This window comes from Sarcophilus harrisii, chromosome 3 (genome assembly GCF_902635505.1).
Source record: "Sarcophilus harrisii chromosome 3, mSarHar1.11, whole genome shotgun sequence".
In the NCBI taxonomy this organism is placed as follows: domain Eukaryota; kingdom Metazoa; phylum Chordata; class Mammalia; order Dasyuromorphia; family Dasyuridae; genus Sarcophilus; species Sarcophilus harrisii.
Genome location: NC_045428.1, coordinates 9,299,466 through 9,316,567, shown reverse-complemented (window position 1 = coordinate 9,316,567; position 17,102 = coordinate 9,299,466). Strand labels below are relative to the sequence as shown.

At 42.7% G+C, this 17,102-nt stretch overlaps 1 protein-coding gene across 3 annotated transcripts in view; it reads left to right on the top strand.

Annotated features, from left to right (window-relative positions):
* The window catches only part of ATG4B (autophagy related 4B cysteine peptidase), a 40,726-nt gene extending 26,680 nt beyond the window's left edge, over positions 1-14,046 (top strand). For 2 of the 3 annotated variants that reach the window (XM_023501014.2, XM_031957453.1), the window contains exons 11-14: positions 63-208; positions 4,763-4,819; positions 5,293-5,386; positions 6,924-6,997. In XM_023501014.2, the coding sequence (XP_023356782.1) occupies positions 63-208; positions 4,763-4,819; positions 5,293-5,386; positions 6,924-6,997 (371 nt within the window). Of the gene's footprint in view, positions 1-62; positions 209-4,762; positions 4,820-5,292; positions 5,387-6,923 lie in introns of all 3 variants that reach the window. The other variant, XM_003766410.4, reaches the window with a different exon arrangement.
* Positions 14,047-17,102: the final 3,056 nt, after the last annotated feature.

Genomic DNA, 17,102 nt, shown 5'->3' with positions numbered 1-17,102 from the left:
CTCCCTTCCCTCTTTGTAAGGGCTCTCTTCTCACTCTCCTTTCCTTCTCTCTGCTTGCCCAGGGGAGGAGCTGATCTACCTGGACCCACATACAACCCAGCCTGCCGTGGAGTCGACCGAAGGTGGCGTTTTCCCCGATGAGACCTTCCACTGCCAGCACCCTCCGTGCCGCATGAACATCGGGGAGCTTGACCCCTCCATCGCAGTGGTATGTATCCAGCACCCTGTTCCGTGTTCCTCCTGTTCTGCCCCGTTTTTGTGTTTTGTCTTTATGGGTTACAGTCGTTATTACTCTCCCCCCATCCCATCCCTTTGCTGCAATCTTATGTGGAAGGTACCTCCAGTTTATTCCTGGTGGACCCTTTGACTCCCTGCTGTCAAATGGGACGCATACTTGCTTGCATCTCTGACAGGTCCCGCTCTGGGTTTTTTCTCAGGAGGTCAGTTTCCTTTGGGGATCCCCTTGCATTGTTGGATTCCTCCCTGTCTGCTTCATGTCACTGAATTCCTCTTAATCATCATTTCTTGATACATAGTGATCCAATTTTCATTCATTCTCCAGTCAGTGATTCTTGGTTTCTTTTCAGTCTTTCTTTTTTTCTTTTTTTTTTTTTAAGCTTTTTATTTTTCAAAACACATGCATAGTTTTCAACATTCACTCTTGCAAAGCCTTGTGTTCCAAATTTTTTTCTCTCTCCCCTAAAAGGTAAGTAATCCAATATATGTTAAACATGTGCAATTCTTGGGGCAGCTAGGTGGCTCAGTGGATAGAACACCAGGCCTGAAGTCAGGAGGACCTGAATTCAATTATGGTGTCAGACAATTAACACTTCCTACCTGTGTGACCCTGGGCAAATCACTTAACCCCAATTGCCTCGGCAAAAACAAAACAAAGCAAAACCCAAATCATGTACAATTCTTCTGTACATATCTCCACAATTATCTTGCTGCACAAGAAAAATCAGATCAAAAAGGGAAAAAAATAGGAGATCATTATATACTTCAACAACAGTACTATAAGATGATCAATTCTGATGGACCTGGCCATCTTCAGTAATGAACTGAACCAGCTACACCCAGCAAAAGAACTCTGGGAGATGACTGTGAACCACTACATAGAATTCCCCATCCCTCTATTTTTGTCCACCTGCATTTTTGATTTCCTTCACAGCTAATTGTACACTATTTCAAAGTCCGATTCTTTTTGTACAGCAAAATAACTGTTAGGACATGTATACTTATAATTAACTTATACTTTAACATATTTAACATGTATTGGTCAACCTGCCATCTGGGGAAGGAGGGGAAAAATTGGAACAGGAGGTTTTGTAATTGTCAATGCATGAATGAGAAAGAAAACAAAATGCAAGCAAACATCAAAAAGTGAAAATGCTATGTTGGATCCACACTCAGTTTCCACAGTCCTCTCTGTTGAAACAGGCTGTTCTATCTTCAGACATGTAACTGGAGCCTTACCTCTTGTTGTAGTGGTGGTCTGCAAGGTGATTCTTCCCTTCTTTTAAATATTTTTCTTTCTTGATGGTCCTTAGAATCACTTTGGGCCAGGGCACAGTTCCTTGTCAAAGCATCTTAAAGTAAAAGGAAACCCTTGAAGTTGAAATGACCGTGCCCACCTAAGAATGGATGTCTTACTCTTGTATCTTCCCGTTGGCTGAAATCTGACTGGAATGCTTTATGCTGTGGGGATGACCCTAGGTTTCTTAACCTTTGCCTGTTGTAGCCTTCCTCTGCCTGGAGACTGAAATCAGGGCAAGCTTATAAAGCTCCCACAGGCTGCTCTCCCTGTCCATCACAGGACAACCTCCACGCCTCTCAGCGGCCAAAAGGTGTCCACGTTGCCAAAAATCACAGACTGAGATTTGCTTTTCTCTTACTTGGAAATTCTTTCAGCTTTTGTCTTAATCATATTAATTTCTGAACCCAGAGGTCGTCCTTACCCCCTGGCCCCAGGAGACTGTTCCTTACAACAGATTTAAATTTAAAAAACAAAACCGAAATTTAGCCAAACCAGGTACATTCCCCTCTCCTGGCAGCATGGGCAACATTGTCCCCTTTTCAGTTACAGGAGGAAGGCACATTTTTGATCTCTGAGACCAGGTGAGACTAGGTTTGGTCACTTCAATTATTTAGTTATTTTATTCATATTTCTTTATACATTATATGATATATGATAAAATGTCTTTTTCCTAAACCTGCTTGCTACCACCAGTTTTGCATAGAGATTATAGAAAGAAAAACACTTGGCCACTTGGTAACTCCCTCATTGAAGTGATTCCTCTAATTTCCCTGACTTGGAACCATGTAGGCATTCCAAGTCAGGGAAATAGAGGAATCATAGACATTTAGGGTAATTCCTAGTTATACTTTAACCATACTTTGGTTGCTAGACATACTGCTCTTTTCTGAGTCTAAGTTGGCAAACACCATTATTTCCTGGACCTTTGGATTCTCTCCGATAGTGACAATGCTTTCCATGGTGTTCTCTCCTTTATCATTTGTCTCAATGAGAGATTAGTTTTATTAGGACAGAATATGCATGTGGAACATTTCTAGTTAACTTGCCCAAATTCCCCTTGTCACCAGATTTTTTTAGATAACGTTTTAGGCTGTAATCAAGCCAATTATAAATAATATAGGAAATAGGAGTCCACTAATGAGAATCATAGAAGGAAATGTTCCTGCATGAGTGCTGTGCACATTTGATCTCAGTGCTGGGCTTTGTCATTCAGCTTAGAGATTGTGGCTTCCAACACTTGTGCCTTGTAGCTTGGGGCCAAGCAGGAGCTAGTCCCTCTTTGCCATAACGTCTTGCAGACATCGGGTAGCTCTCGTGCCTCTTGTAGCCTGCAGGTGCATTAGGGGCACTAATGACATGGACCTTGAGAGTTCCAAGAATTACCCGAGTTTTTTTTCAGTCAAGGATGCCTACTGATCTTATACTTGAGGAAGCTGGATTTCAACATTCAGCCTTCATTTCATTAATTGCATTATTTTTTCCACATCTCTTTTAAAATCTAAGTTGATCATTGACTACCTGGTCTATATCCAAAGAGACAATTCTTCTTTTTCTTTCTCAGGATTGTTCATCTCTGTCTTCAGAATTTAATTGTAGAGAGTTTCTTAAGCTTCCTTCTTTAGGCCACAGAATTGTTCCTGGAACCTTTAAACCTGGAAGAATCTGGAGTCCCCAAATCTCAGGACATAGATCACTTTTCTCCCTTCTGTCACTTACTCTCTGGAATCATCCCTCTTTTTTCACACACATTTATTAAGCACCTACTTTGTTTGGTAAGGTGTTCAAGAGCTATAGTTAGAAAAGCCAAAAGTTCCTGCCCTTTTAGAAACTTCTCTTTTACTTTAGGGGATGATTCCCATTTTGCCCAGAGAGATAAATGAGTGATGGGGAACCTCTAGTGAGAAGTTGCCATGTGCTTCTGGTTTGGAGCAAAGACATATGAGATCAAGATTGGATGTTAAAATTATTGAGCTGATAATTAAATGCTTGAGAATGGGGCCTGATTGAGGTCCCTCCTCTCTGAAGGAGTTTGAGAAAGTTCAGAGCTAGCAGAGGAGAGAGATGGAAGAAAAAGAGTGTCCTGAAAAAGGGGATATGATCTAGCAGAGCTCAGCACCCAAAACCCAAAATTCGTGCTGGCCCAGTAATTGAGCCGCCTACCGCTAAAGAGACCATTCCCTCCCTCCCCCCCCCAAGCTTCTCTCCCTTCTGAATAATGGAATGGCTATTGAGGCAAGCATTTCTAACTGCTTCATGACATCAAGTCTTGGTGCCATGTTTGTGATCTGTGTGGTATTCAAGCTAAGATCCATGAAGGTTTGAGTTAATTTAGCTGAAATTGAAGGATTATTTCAAATATTTTGTCATTGAAAAGCAATATTTGCTCTAGTAATTAATAGAAGTGAAGTCTAGATTCGTAAAATTGTGTAATCAGCCACCATGTTTCTTCTTGGAATTTTTTGGGCAAGATAATGAGGATTTAAGTGACATTGACTTGCCCAGGATCACACAGCTTAGTAAATGTTAAGCGGAGTCCTCTTGACTTCAGGGCAGATTTTTTCCAATTATATATAAAAACCATTTTAAACATTTGAGTTAGAAATTTTCCCCCTCCCTAATATGTTAAACTATTTGATAATAAATTTAACATGTGCAGTCATTGACATCTATTTGTTAAACATGTACTGTGTGTCGTGCACTTACGCTGACCACTGGATTTTAGTTTCTTATTAATGTTTTTTAGATTTTAAGTGGAGTGATTTTGCTTGATTTTTCTTGTAGTTTTCTCTTTTGATGCTGTTTCAGCTGTATATGTTATTTAAAATATTTGTAGGGTTTAAGATTTTGATTTTATTGTTAGTAAATTTGAAAAACCTAACCTTCACCATTCATAAGCAGCACTCATTTAAGAAAGTAAGTTACTAAATTTTAATCTTTTGGCTTTTGTATTTTAGTGACTTTTTCCTTAAAGCATTTCAACTAACACAGTTGCTGGAACCAAAACCTGGGTCCTCCTAAGTATTTCGGCTAACGGGTGCAAACAAAACACAATTGAGAAGGGGGAAGAGTCTGAGTTGTTTAAGAAGGAAGAAGGGAGAAAAGAGGGATAGAGGGTGGGAAGACTGTTTCCACTGTTCCTTTTGCCACATTGACAAATGGGAGCCATTTCAGTGCTGTCTTGGTTTGTGTTTGCATATTTCCACTTAAAATAAATTTATCCTTTAGGGTTTTTTCTGCAAAACTGAGGAAGACTTCAATGACTGGTGCCAACAAGTCAAAAAGGTTTGTCTTTATTCTCTTCAGTCCTGCACAAAACAAGCCTTTTATAAAATTAGGATCTATAGTTCTTAAGAAATGGGGAATACTGGGAACAGCTTTTTTGCATTATGTTTTAAAGGAAGTTTCAAGATGGTTTTGAGTCTTGGGTTGATTTAGAGATGATGGTGATGAAAATGATGAAGATAATTACATTTGTTCTGAATTGGGGTTATATTTTTTACATTAAAGTTCTGCCTCAAGTTTATAGTGTATCATATTTTTCTATCTTCAAATCTGTAAATTATAAACATCTGAAGAGATCTGACAAAAGATTGTCCTTGTGCAAAACCATGAAGTTTTCCAATGGGAAACACTGCGTGGATATAACCCTCCAGGTGTTGGGTGGCTGGTATACCTTTAGCTTAGGAGTGTTGCTGGTGGGACTGTTACGAGCACCGGGTTTATCTTCAAGCTGCTTTGTGGTATTTTCCTCGCAGTTATCTCGAATCCCAGGAGCCCTGCCGATGTTTGAGCTGGTTGAGCGGCAGCCTTCCCACTTCTCGTGCCCAGATGTGCTGAATCTTTCACTAGGTACCATCCCTGTTATCCCTGAAAGAGACAAGGAATGCCCCTTTTCCTATTCCCTTTTTGCTTTCTGATAGTAATTGCCCACATGAGTTTCTACTTGAACGCCACAGCCAGGAAGACCCAAGACACTGAGAAATTTGAAAGCGTAGGCCCATATTCTTTCCTAGATTCTCCCTGCATATTTTTTCTTTTGAATATTCATCATGTTTTTTGCCCAGAAGTAAAAGCAGGATCTTTTTTTTTCTTTGTCTAGTCTTAAATGAATATTGAAGAAAGTTAGATCTCTAGTAAATTTTTGTGGGATTTTGGTTTTTTTTCATTTTATTATAAACTCTCCTATAGACTCATTATTTTGTAGTCTGTGTTGTGGCCCATGATACCTGTTGTCATTTCAGTGTTTAACTTACCCAGACACTTGGAATAATTGACTAATTTGTATATAGATTTTAAATACATGTGTTAGTAAATGCATTTATTAATCCTAAGCTACTGCTGGTGTTTTCACATAAATCTGTAATGTCTAAGATTATCTGGCACATTATACTTTAATTCAACCATGGGTCTAGTAGAGAACATCCATGAGGTTACCATATGCCTCTTTTGTTCTGTTTGGTTAGTGGAGAAACTTATATTAACCATTGCAATTAGGGTGCATTGTGTGTGTGTTTTGTTTTTTTTTCAATTTACCTTTTATTTCTAGATTTTCAAAGAGAGATTTTGCTGCTTCTGATTTTTATCATTCCCTTCTGTACTCTTTCCTAACCCTTCTCCTCACTCGTAGCATTTCATCCCTCTGAGCCCTGTCAGAAGCAGCACAGCCTAGGGCACAGAGGTTTGATTTTTAGTTAGAGAAGGCCCCCGGGGCCCTCCCTTATTAAATGAGAGGGCAGTGAGCCAGCCCTCGCCGCTGCCTTCGGGCTTCTCCTGACCGCGCCATTCAGAAGCCCAGGCTAGCGCCGATGGTGACATTCCCAGGTACCCGTGGGCTCTGTCCCCAGTTTGGAAAGCAGTTCTGCACCTATCTGTCAGTTTGAAGGGCTTCTCTGGGGGTAATGATTACAGATTGGGTGTTAGGCGCCGGAGCTGGGGGCACAGATTCCGGGTTCTCTCACGTAACCACAGGAAGTTAAGTTGAGGCCCTCTCCCTGGGTTTTTCCTTGTTATGGTGACCAAGCTCAGGGTGCAGAGGAGGCTCCATAAGTCCTTCCTTTTATTTTTGAGCCCCTGAACCATTCTCTGGTGGTGGCCACTGGGGGGACTCATTGTCCCGCCAGCTGGCAGACTTCACCAGTCCCAGTGCCCGGAAGAAGGGGGCATCTCTGCTGGGGAAGAGCACCCAAGGGCCACTTCATAGGACAATGCCTGGTCTCTTACTGGTGTGGGGCCATTTTGATCTTGCCTTAAGGGCAGCCTGGATTTGAAAGTGGGGACCCCTGGGGTGGCCCTTGGCCCATAATGAGGACTTGGGGAGCACCTGTTGGCTTTGCTAGGATTCGTCCCTGCGCATTCCACTGACACAAGCTGCTTTTCTCTCCCCTAGATTCTTCCGATGTGGAGAGACTGGAAAGGTTCTTTGACTCCGAAGACGAAGACTTTGAAATTTTGTCCCTTTGAAAAGGCTAGGCGGTGGACTCGCCTGATCTGTGTTGCGTGGGGGGTGGGGGGTGGGGAGGGAAGCCCCTCTGAGAGCCCGGCTCCGCGGTTTTCACAGGCGCTTGATGACATCCCAGTGTTTCATCCATCCCGGCACGCACGGCCTCCGAGCAGAGGGGGTACTGCCTGCATTCGGTCCTTGGATCAAGAATGTTTTCATGGAAGCCTTAATGCTTGGAGTCAGGATCCTCAGCACAAAACACTTTTTCAGGAAGGAAATGGAGACGGTGTCGTCTCAGTGTGGAAAGGTCCCGTGTGAGCAGCGGAGCCAGGACTGGCGTGCTTCACACCAGGAGGCCAGGCCCTCCACCTCCTAACCCTCTAGGCTTTGGTTTGCTTTGGACACTGGTTCTTTTTAGTTACGCAGCGGGAGCAAAGTGGGCTGGACATCCTCAGGTCCAAAGTGGGGGAAGCCGAGCCGAGCCTGTGGTACGGGAATAGCCCTGACCCTCCCACCAGTTCACCTCCTCCACAGGGGCTGCTGCTCGTACTCCATTTGCAGTGCTTTCTTGCAGACACGTGATTGTCTTTCTTTGTCTTCTTTCAGTTCTCTGCTACTCCTTCATTATTTTTAAGGGCTACCCTGGGGGGCTGGGAATTGGACTGACTGGATTTTACCATGACAAGGTTTCTCATTTAAAAAAAAAAAAAGGTAAAATTGGCTCTTTAAGACCACTACACACACACGCACACACACACACTCACTCTTTCTCTCTCTCTCTCTCTCTCACACACACACACACTTTCCAGAAAAAAATCCCCCATAGTTGTAGACAGTGTATTTAAACCAAGAGAAAGCAAAAAAAGAAGGATTTTGCCCCTGATGGTGAACATGCCCCTGAGGTCATATATATTTAACAGGTAAATTTTCTGAGTGGTTGATGGTGTTGTAGGAAGTGTTCAGTGTATAAAAACTCAAGGACTGCCCATCTCTTCAGTAATACTGCATCATCATCACAAAGCTAGGACAGTACAATAGGTTGTTTTTCTAAGAGGGGGAAGAGATTAAGAAAGAATATTTCTCCCAGTGAACCAAGAATCAAACACTGGCCTTTGACAGGCAAGAACATTAGCAAAAAGTCTTTGAGAAGTTGTGTCCTACCTTGGGCCCGGTCTTTGCCATTAGCGGTGTGAAAAGCCATGAAGGAGAAGAGATGGGCTTGAGAGTAATGCGTTGGGTGATCTGACTTCTCCTAGTAACGGCCCACAAACAGGATTTCCTCCGTGGTTTCCGCGCTTGGTGCAGCATTAGCTGTGATGGCCCTGGCTTTATGCTAGCTTCAGCCAGAGCGTTGGGAGGTTGGCTGTCCGGTGCAGGGATGGTCTTAGAAACCAACGGCAGATCACCGTTGTGATGATCCACTTAGGCCGGCCTGGGATGTTCTCTGGGCCCTCAAAAACCGCCTGCTTGGTTTTCTTTGGCTGTTGGGTTCTATCATTGTACCCTAATCTGCACTGCTAGACCAATTCAAATCATTTTAGTCCTTAGCTGACTGGCTCTTCAGCCCCATTCAAGTATAAAGCTGCCATTTTTCCTGCAAGTGTTGTCAGTTCTTTAGGAAACATTTAAAGGGAGAGGGATTTTTGTGGACCATCTGTTAATCATGCATCTAAGGAATATGGGTGAAGAAGTGGCCCTTCTCCGACAAAGAACATTTCCTATACTTCATTCCTAGGAAAGAGAAATTGGTATTTGCCAAAATACTAAGGGCCAGCGTTGGCCACTTTTTTGACTCCCGCTTCTGTCCTCGGCAAGCAAAGGGAGTAAACTGTTAGGAAGGAAACACTTGAATATTCAGTTCTGTAACAGCAAGTGAAATGGATTCAGTGGTTTGACTCCAGTGCTGTGTGTCATGCCGAAGAGCTTCCAAGGCACCCTGCTGAAGTCAAGAAGAAACAACTACTCCATTCCCTTTTCCTTTTCTTATCCATTCCTTGTCTTTCACATATATTTGGGGGTGGTTAAGGAGAGTGGGGATAATTCTCCATTTAGTGCTTTATGTTTTTATCTGAATAAATAACTGACAAGCTTCTTAAAAGCCCTTTGGTTTCTGAAACATCACTCTGAATTCCAACTGAGATTGATTTGTCTGCCTAAAGTGGATGGCTTGGGTTGAAGATGGTTTCTTTGAGATCAAAACCTTAGGAGAAGGAAGTGCTTTTTTTAGGTGTAATTTTTCCCCATAATGGGTGGATTTATATTCTAAATCACTGAGTCTCCACCCTCTTATTCCTCTGTGGAGCGCAGCCGCACACCATAAAATGATAATGGGGGTGCTCTTGGGCCATTGATACTGTTGAAAGATGTTATGTTCCCCCTGCTACCAGAGTCTGACCCATGTGACAGAGAAAGCTGCTTGTAAAACCAAGGGAATCGGGATAATAGTGCCCCCAAATGGGGATTTTTTTCCCCTGTTCTAAACATTTTCTTGCCTTTACTATATATTACATCTCTTACTGTGGGAGGTCAAGTCCCACAAGTCAAGTATTCTTTATACATTCACTGACTTAATTCTATTTGGAATATTAACTCTCCATAGGGTCACAGAGTCTTCAGGCATGTCCCAAAGTTGGGCATTGAACCTTTGTAGTGCTAAGATGGTCCTGCAGTGCCAGTTAAATTGCCACTGTACAGATCACACAAGTGTGTTATATCCCTCGCTTGCTGATACTGTCTTGAAATAATAATGCTTTCCCCAAGTTCAAGAAAAACGTGACAAGTTTTGTACATTGATGGCATTACATATGCTGAGAATATTCTCACTGCTTGTATGTAGGATGGTGGTTTCTGGTTGGTTCGTTCCCTGACTTTTTATGTTGCTGTGTCACCGACTTCTTGGAGTACCTTGTGGAGCTCATCAGTGATCAATCTGATGAATATTAATCTAGGGCTGTCCAGATGGAAGAGTTCCCTCCATTCCAAATCCATGAATCTTCCAATTTTCAGTGAGTTCTCGGGTTTTTCAATCCCCTGTTTTCTGTTATTTGGATGGGTCCCCCCCCCAAAAAAAAACAACCCAACTAGTGCAGAAATATATATATGGGGATTTTGGGTAAAACTTTAAAAAATGGAGAAGTTAATTAGGAGGTAATTGAAGTATGCCTTCTTTTGAGTTCAGTGTGCCTTGAACTCTTGTCTGGCAGCAGCATAAGAATGAACAAAACAGTTTGGCCTTTGTCTTGTCACTATTTGGATGTGCTTTTTCTGGGGAATTGAACTTTTAAAAAATTTACCAGTGATTAGCTAATAGCATGAAAGAATAATTATCTAGTTTATCTTGAGCTTAGGTATATGTTGTCTCAGGTTTGGGGACATTTCTGTAGTTCATCTATATTTTACCCTGCATTCTGTGTGCTTAATGAATACTTTAGCTTAGAAAAACATAAGAAAAGCTGTTTTAGGAAAATGATCAATATATTAATTTCTTGAATAGCAGAATGTGCAATTCATCTGCATTAAGAACTTAAGATTTCTAGAGAGAGCCTCCTAACAGCTTGAATGTACCTTTATTCTTAAAAAACAAAAAAAACCCCTTCCGTTTCTGTGAACGCCCTCATTAAATTTGGAATGTTGGTAGGTGGAGGACAGCTGGTTGGGAGTTGGTCTGAGCCTATTGCCTCTGGATCTGGAGATAAAGAATTATGCTCCTGGTACATCTATATCTTTGTTGATTGCCCTCTAAGACTGTGACATAGCAACCGAGCTGTTGGGCAGAGTGAGCTGAGCTTAGCCGATTATTGCCGTAAGTTTGGCTACTCTGCTGCGGCCTTGTTCTGTGTTCCGCTTCCTCTGTGTGTTTGCTGTCGGTCCGGTTTGAACTCCGTCTGGTAGATGGCAACTCTAAGAATAAAATATGCATGCCCAATAGAGACACAGAAGAGGGTTTCAGTGAAGCCTTGATGTGTTCGACTTTCCCCCCCTGCATATCTTGTCACTTGGGCCCTTTGCTGGGTGATGCTTTCTTTTCGGTGTCCTTCCCCTGGTAGAGCTGAACATAAAGGAGGAAAGGGCCTAACGGGAAAGAGGAAGGATTAGAAAACTTAAGTCTATGTGGTTTCTCAGAAACGGGGAAGGAGCATCACGGAAAGGCAAAGAAATGGGCTGCTAGAAAGGAGGTTGCTGTTCTTTCATGCTCAGTATGTTTACTGGGTTAACCTCTGTGTCTGGAAGTGGTTTAAAGGTGTTACTTCTATTAACTGGAAACAACTTAGTTTCTACACGTGCTTTTAAAAAAAAAGTGGCACGCCAGCAACTGGAGTGTCGGGCTCCGGATGTGCCGTGAGTGCTTGGGGGACCTGGCCCTTTCCTGGTATGCCGTGACAGCGGCCTGGTTTCCTGTGGCTGTTGTCCCTAGCCCAGTCTTGCCGAGGGTTATCAGTGGCACATGTCAGGACTCGGGCCATCCGATAACTGTCATTGATAAAGCCCTCCTGTAACCGTCATGCTGTGGAGCAGAGGATGCAGACGGGGTGCCTGCCGGCCCGGGCTCCTGACTGGGTCACCTGTGCTGAAGGCCAGGGAAGAATTATTTCCCAGGTAGGGTGGGTCGCCTCCTGCAGTGGAGAACAGTGGGGAATGGAACAGCCTGGGGGCAAATCTAATCTCTGATTCATTGCCTGGCTGAGGTTAACCTTCCTAGCCTCAGTTACCTCATCTGTAAAATGATTCCGATTCTGATGACTCTGCCAGTTCTCAGTCTGTTGTGATCCTATGACTTTTTCAAAATGAAGTTTATCAGTGATGAGCATTTTGGAAATTCCATTTCAGAAACCCACCCCCTCCAAAAGATGAGTGATTCTGACTCATTCCCCCCTTTTCTCCCTGTCAAACCTTCTGGGTCTTGTCCGTCCTCCCTCCCATATCTCTCTCCCATGGTGAGGTGACCTAATCTGCTGTTCACGGTCTTTATTACCTTGGGGACTTGGGTGGATGTGCTCCCATGATTGGGCTGTCTTTTACAGCCTCGCTCTGGGTGCCTGGGTCCTTGTGACACAGCTGCTGTTCACGGTCTTGGTATTACCTTGGGGACTTGGTGGATATGCTCCCATGATCGGGCTGCCTTTTACAGCCTCGCTCTGGGTGCCTGGGTCCTTGCGCCACATGCAGTGGGCCACATGCATGGCCCTGGTTTTGCCCATTCGGCATCCTTGCATTGCCCTGGAATTGTTTACCATTCTTGTTTGGAGAACAAGAGCCATGATCTTCAGGCCCAGATCTTCACTCCAGAGAGATTGGGGTTAGAGATGGGCTTCTGCCTTAGAAGGCCGTTGGGATCAGGCCCCGGCACTGCATTGTGTCCCCTTGAAAGCTGAAGCATCCCTTCTGGTGGATTAGTGGCCCTTAGGAGGAGGAGTGGAAAAGCTTTAGAGAGCGATCTTTATCTTGGTCTGGGGTATGGGGTATCTTGCAATGGCTGCCAGCCTTCCATAGCCAAGTGCACCTTATTGAATGAGCTCTCTTGTTGGGGTTTGTAGGTGTGCTCTTAGACAATGAACTACTGAGGCCGCTGTGAGAGAATTGTTTGTTCTTGAAGATTAGCTGCTTAGGTCAGTGTGATGAGACTGACTAATCTGTATTGATTGAGAAAAGTAATCTGCTCTTTACTGAATATCTTGTGTGTGTGCTCTTAAGACTGAACATCTTTTCAGTTTTGTGAGAGCATAAGACTTGTTTAGGGAAAAGTCCTTTTATTGCATAATAAAGCATCACTCCTTAATACTGGTTCTGGCCCCAAGATTTGTCTTTGCAATTCAGTTAGCAATGGCAGGGAAGCAGATGGATTGTTGGCTCCCTCAGCAGGGAATTATCTCCAAATGACCAAAGCTGTGAGTGGGTGCCCTCTAGCTCCTCTGATGCTACAGGAAGCCTTAGTTAAGCTAAGAGGATGGTGTAGACATTCTGGTTTCCTTTCTAGCTTTTAACTCTTGGTACTTACTGGCAAACAGATTTTTAATAAATGTTTTTCAGCTGACTGAGTTTTGCCTCTGACAAAGCAAAACCCAACTTTCTTCTAGAAGCTTTTTGTTTTTCCTTGTGTTCTTGAAGCCTTGCATTTCTCCACATTGCGAAAGGAAAATGTCCAGGTCTCACTTCCTTCTTAATTATCTTAGTCTTTTCATTCAATAGAAATGTTCATTTTCACTTCAGTTCTGACTGTCTTGAGCCATGAAATCTTAAAACTGTAAGTTGAGATGCAAAGAACCAAAGAGGGAATTAGTCCAGTTGTCTCATCATTCAGATGTGGACACAGGAGTGAAGGGGCTTGTCCTGGGGGACACAGAGTAGTCCTCTGGGATTTGGACCTTAGAGGCCTTTGTCTTGTGAGTGGTTGCTGGTAGTGTTTTTGTGCAGAAAGTACTTCCCTCACTTCTCCAGTGCTGATGGGATTATGGGACTGTTTGGAAGGGTTGTCTTCTGCTCTCAAGAATGGTTCTTTGTTCTTGGAGTGACAACTTTAGTTTACCTTTGGATGGTGTGAGAACCAGAGGTCTTTGCAGATATTAGTTTGCACACTTGAAAGGGTTGTGTAGGTCAAATCATCATTACCACCTGCAATATTGCAGTCTCAGAGAGGTGACACAGTATTCAGGTTTTAGCATTTTAGTTTGAGGATTTGATTTTTAATGGATTCTTGAACATTACTTTTTTTTTTTTTTTTGGGGGGGGGTGTTGCTTTTACAAAGTAGGTGAAGTCACTTTCATTGTGTTTCTGGTAATGGCTAGTTTGTTTAGCTTTATCTGTATAATTACAGTCTGGGACCTTGGGAGTTGAGAGTTTGCTTGCTTTATGTTGCAAGATACAGGGCAGATGTTTTAACTTGAGATCCTTGATACTCATGGAGCAGACAAGGAAACGGGTAATAGAGAAAGAAAGTGATGTACAGCAGATCGACCAGTTGCTCAAAAGTGGCAAAGCCAGAATTGGATCCTGACCAACTCCAAGTCACTCTTCTAACTACCTCCATGAAGTCACCTTGTGTATGCCTTTCTACACATTTATTTACCCAAATTCTCTTTGGAAAAAGCTAGTCAGAAATAAACTTTGTAGAATATTTGGGTTCTTATTGTGAAGGGCAGAAAATTATGGTTTTCTTAACTGAATTATGTTAATACGGGGGGACTTCATTAAAGAAAAAGGACATTGTGGAAATGAAAAAAAATGTTATTTGCTTACAGAATATGTTGTGTTCAGGGTCCAGTTGGAGTTGGTATAAATGGATGAATATGAGTTTATATTCATACTGAAGCCACCAGGATGTGACATTTCTTTTGAGGACGTCCTCTGAGATGCTCTCGAAGTACAAATGAACTCGCGTTAGCCAGCACCCGGTGACATGCTGTCCCACATCTGGAGCTTGGCTGGCTTCTTGGCCCTGTCCTCTCTGGTTTCCAAGTGAAGTTGAGCTCACCGCTTAGGAGAGCTAGTGCATTCCCCACCCCCACCACTGTCTAGTACTGACCTTGTTTTCTCTCCTATGTCTCTGTAATATTGAACAGATGTTCACATTAGGTTCTTCAGTAGAGGGTGGGGAGGAAATTGGCTGGGAAAAAGATGCAAATAATGGCCTTGTTATCCAGCCTCAAAATGGCGATTTCACATTAGGCGAAGGATTGCCGTTTTTAGATAAAGAAACATTTAGATTGGAATGACCTGGAATTAGAAGAACACAGGACTGACATGACTAGCAATATCTGGACACTTACAGAATGTATGTAATGCTCGCTTTCTTCTTGGAACACAGCAGGTTGCCAACTTTAAAAATAATCTCTTTTTCCTTCTTTTTGTTTTAAAACTGTAATCTAGAACTTAAGTTTGTGAGGTGATTTGAGAGTAAAATAAGGACAGCCTATGGGATAGCTTTATAGCTTTTTGTATGTTTGTTTTGAGTTGATTTGTTTAATCAAAATCATAATCTTAGTCCCTTTTGTGCTACAATCTGATTGAACCATCTGATCACGGTCTTCATAAGTATCAAGATGAGAATCTGGGGCTTATGCTCCCAGAACACTAGGAAGATGGGGAAGTCTCCCCAGGTTCCCATATGAACCAATGAAGAGAAAGTGATGGAATGACTATCTACTATGTCCCTGATTTCCCCATTTCCTTCCCCAAATTCTATTGCTCTTGTTATGGCCAAGAAATGTTTCATGGGGGAGCCTCAGTATCCTTTCCCTCGCATGATAGACTGAGGCATCTAATCCATATTCTTTGAACTTTTGTGCCACGGACCCTTGAGCAGTCTGGTAAAAACAGCTAGGTTTTTGTAATGTTTTTAAATTTTAAAAAATGTTTTAAAATAAAATACTTCAACTATAAAATCTAAAATTCACAGACCCCCTGATCTAGTCGAGCACCTCAATTTACAAATGATTTCCCACTTAAGAGATTTAATAAATTGCTTTTTTGGTGCACCCTCAATTTTCCCTGTCTTTTCCACACCACTGTGCTTGCCTTCGGCCACCATCCTCCCAGGACCTTGGACAGCTCTGAGGGTTTCCTAAGCCTTTTAGGAAACAAACCTTAACCATCTCAGAACTGATGTCTATCTCTACATTCTAATCTGTAAAAAAATGGAAGCCCCTTGAGGGCAGATCTGGCTGAGCCCCAAGTCTAGACACAAATTTTTTTTTTAATCTGACTCTCTAGCTCCTCAAACATAAGTTTGTGAAGATTGGCAGTTCACATGCGATCCCCATTTCATGTGGGTTTCATTCAGTGACAGGCTGTTCTTGAGCTTGCTCTATTCTGCAGAACCCAGAGAGAAACTGGTTCCTTTTAAGAGTAATCCCATTAGAATAATTAAGTAATTAAGAGTAATCCCATTAGAACAATTAAGTCAGGAAACCAGGTCTCTGTATTCTACCTGGGCACATGCTCACCCGAAATCTGCTTTTGCTTCCTGCCTTCTCAGCATAAAGCTTTGAGGGAGAGATGGTAGTGGGGGGCAAGAATGGCAAGTGGGATGGGCCCAGTGTTGGTGAGCTTGGCTAACTCCCCTCTCCCCCCCACCCGCCTCCGCCCCAAATTTGCTTTCTCTGTAATGTGATGGGTTTCCCATCTCACCTGCCTAATTGGGACCCTTGGAAATTCTCAGCTAAATGCTTAAGGTATGAGGACAACTTCTGAGATCTTTTAGATAGCTGAGGATGGGCTCTCATCGGCTTTGGTGAGCCTCCATTTTCTCCCATTAGGGACATCATTCTCATACATGGTGGCTGTAGGGAATATATTTTGTGAACCACATGCTGTTTATAAGGTCCCTGTTCTAAAATAATCTATGACTATGGCTTTAACATCCAGACTTCCAATCAAGTCTTGGTGGTTTGTCTGAGGGTGTTTTAAAAATAGATGTATTAAAGCCCTCAATCTTTTGTGTATTTTGAGATTTGATTTTGTTTTGTTTTGTTTTGTTTTTACTTCAGGTGGTCATAAGATGATTTAGGGCAGGATAAAAATCTGTTTTGTGTGTTCGAGAGACAACACGTGGCAGGGGCTCAAGAAAGTTTGCAATAAGTTGGAATATAAAACCACATGAGTGAAATAGTTTGGTTTGCCTTCTACACTTACTCTTTGGAAGGAAATTTTCTTTGCCCACTTTTCCACAGAAGGTTGTTGGGTTAAAACTAGAGTAAATATAATTGGAAAGGGAGCAGGACAAATCTCAAATGAGAATCCTGTATTCCTGACTACATCATTCCAATATTAAGGGCAGCAGCAAATAAATGCTGCAGGCCTGTACCTCCAGTAGATCTCCAGCCTGATTATCAGACTCCTCTTCCCAACCAAATTGAGACAGCAGAAGCTCATTCTGCCTGGTGCTCAGCTAGGCATGGTTTCCCAGAATCCAAGAGTTGGAGGAAACACGTAAGCCACGTGTGATAAATGTATCACATATAAGGAGCACTGTGTATTGTCTTCTTAGATGACCCTTGTGGAGTGACGAAGGACCAGGAGATGGGATCTCCATTTCTGCATCTGGCTCTCCGGTGTAAACATCAGAACCGGAAAAGCTTGGTTTTTAAAAGTTTATTAACAATTCTGCATTTTCTTGGTGGAATTTTCTC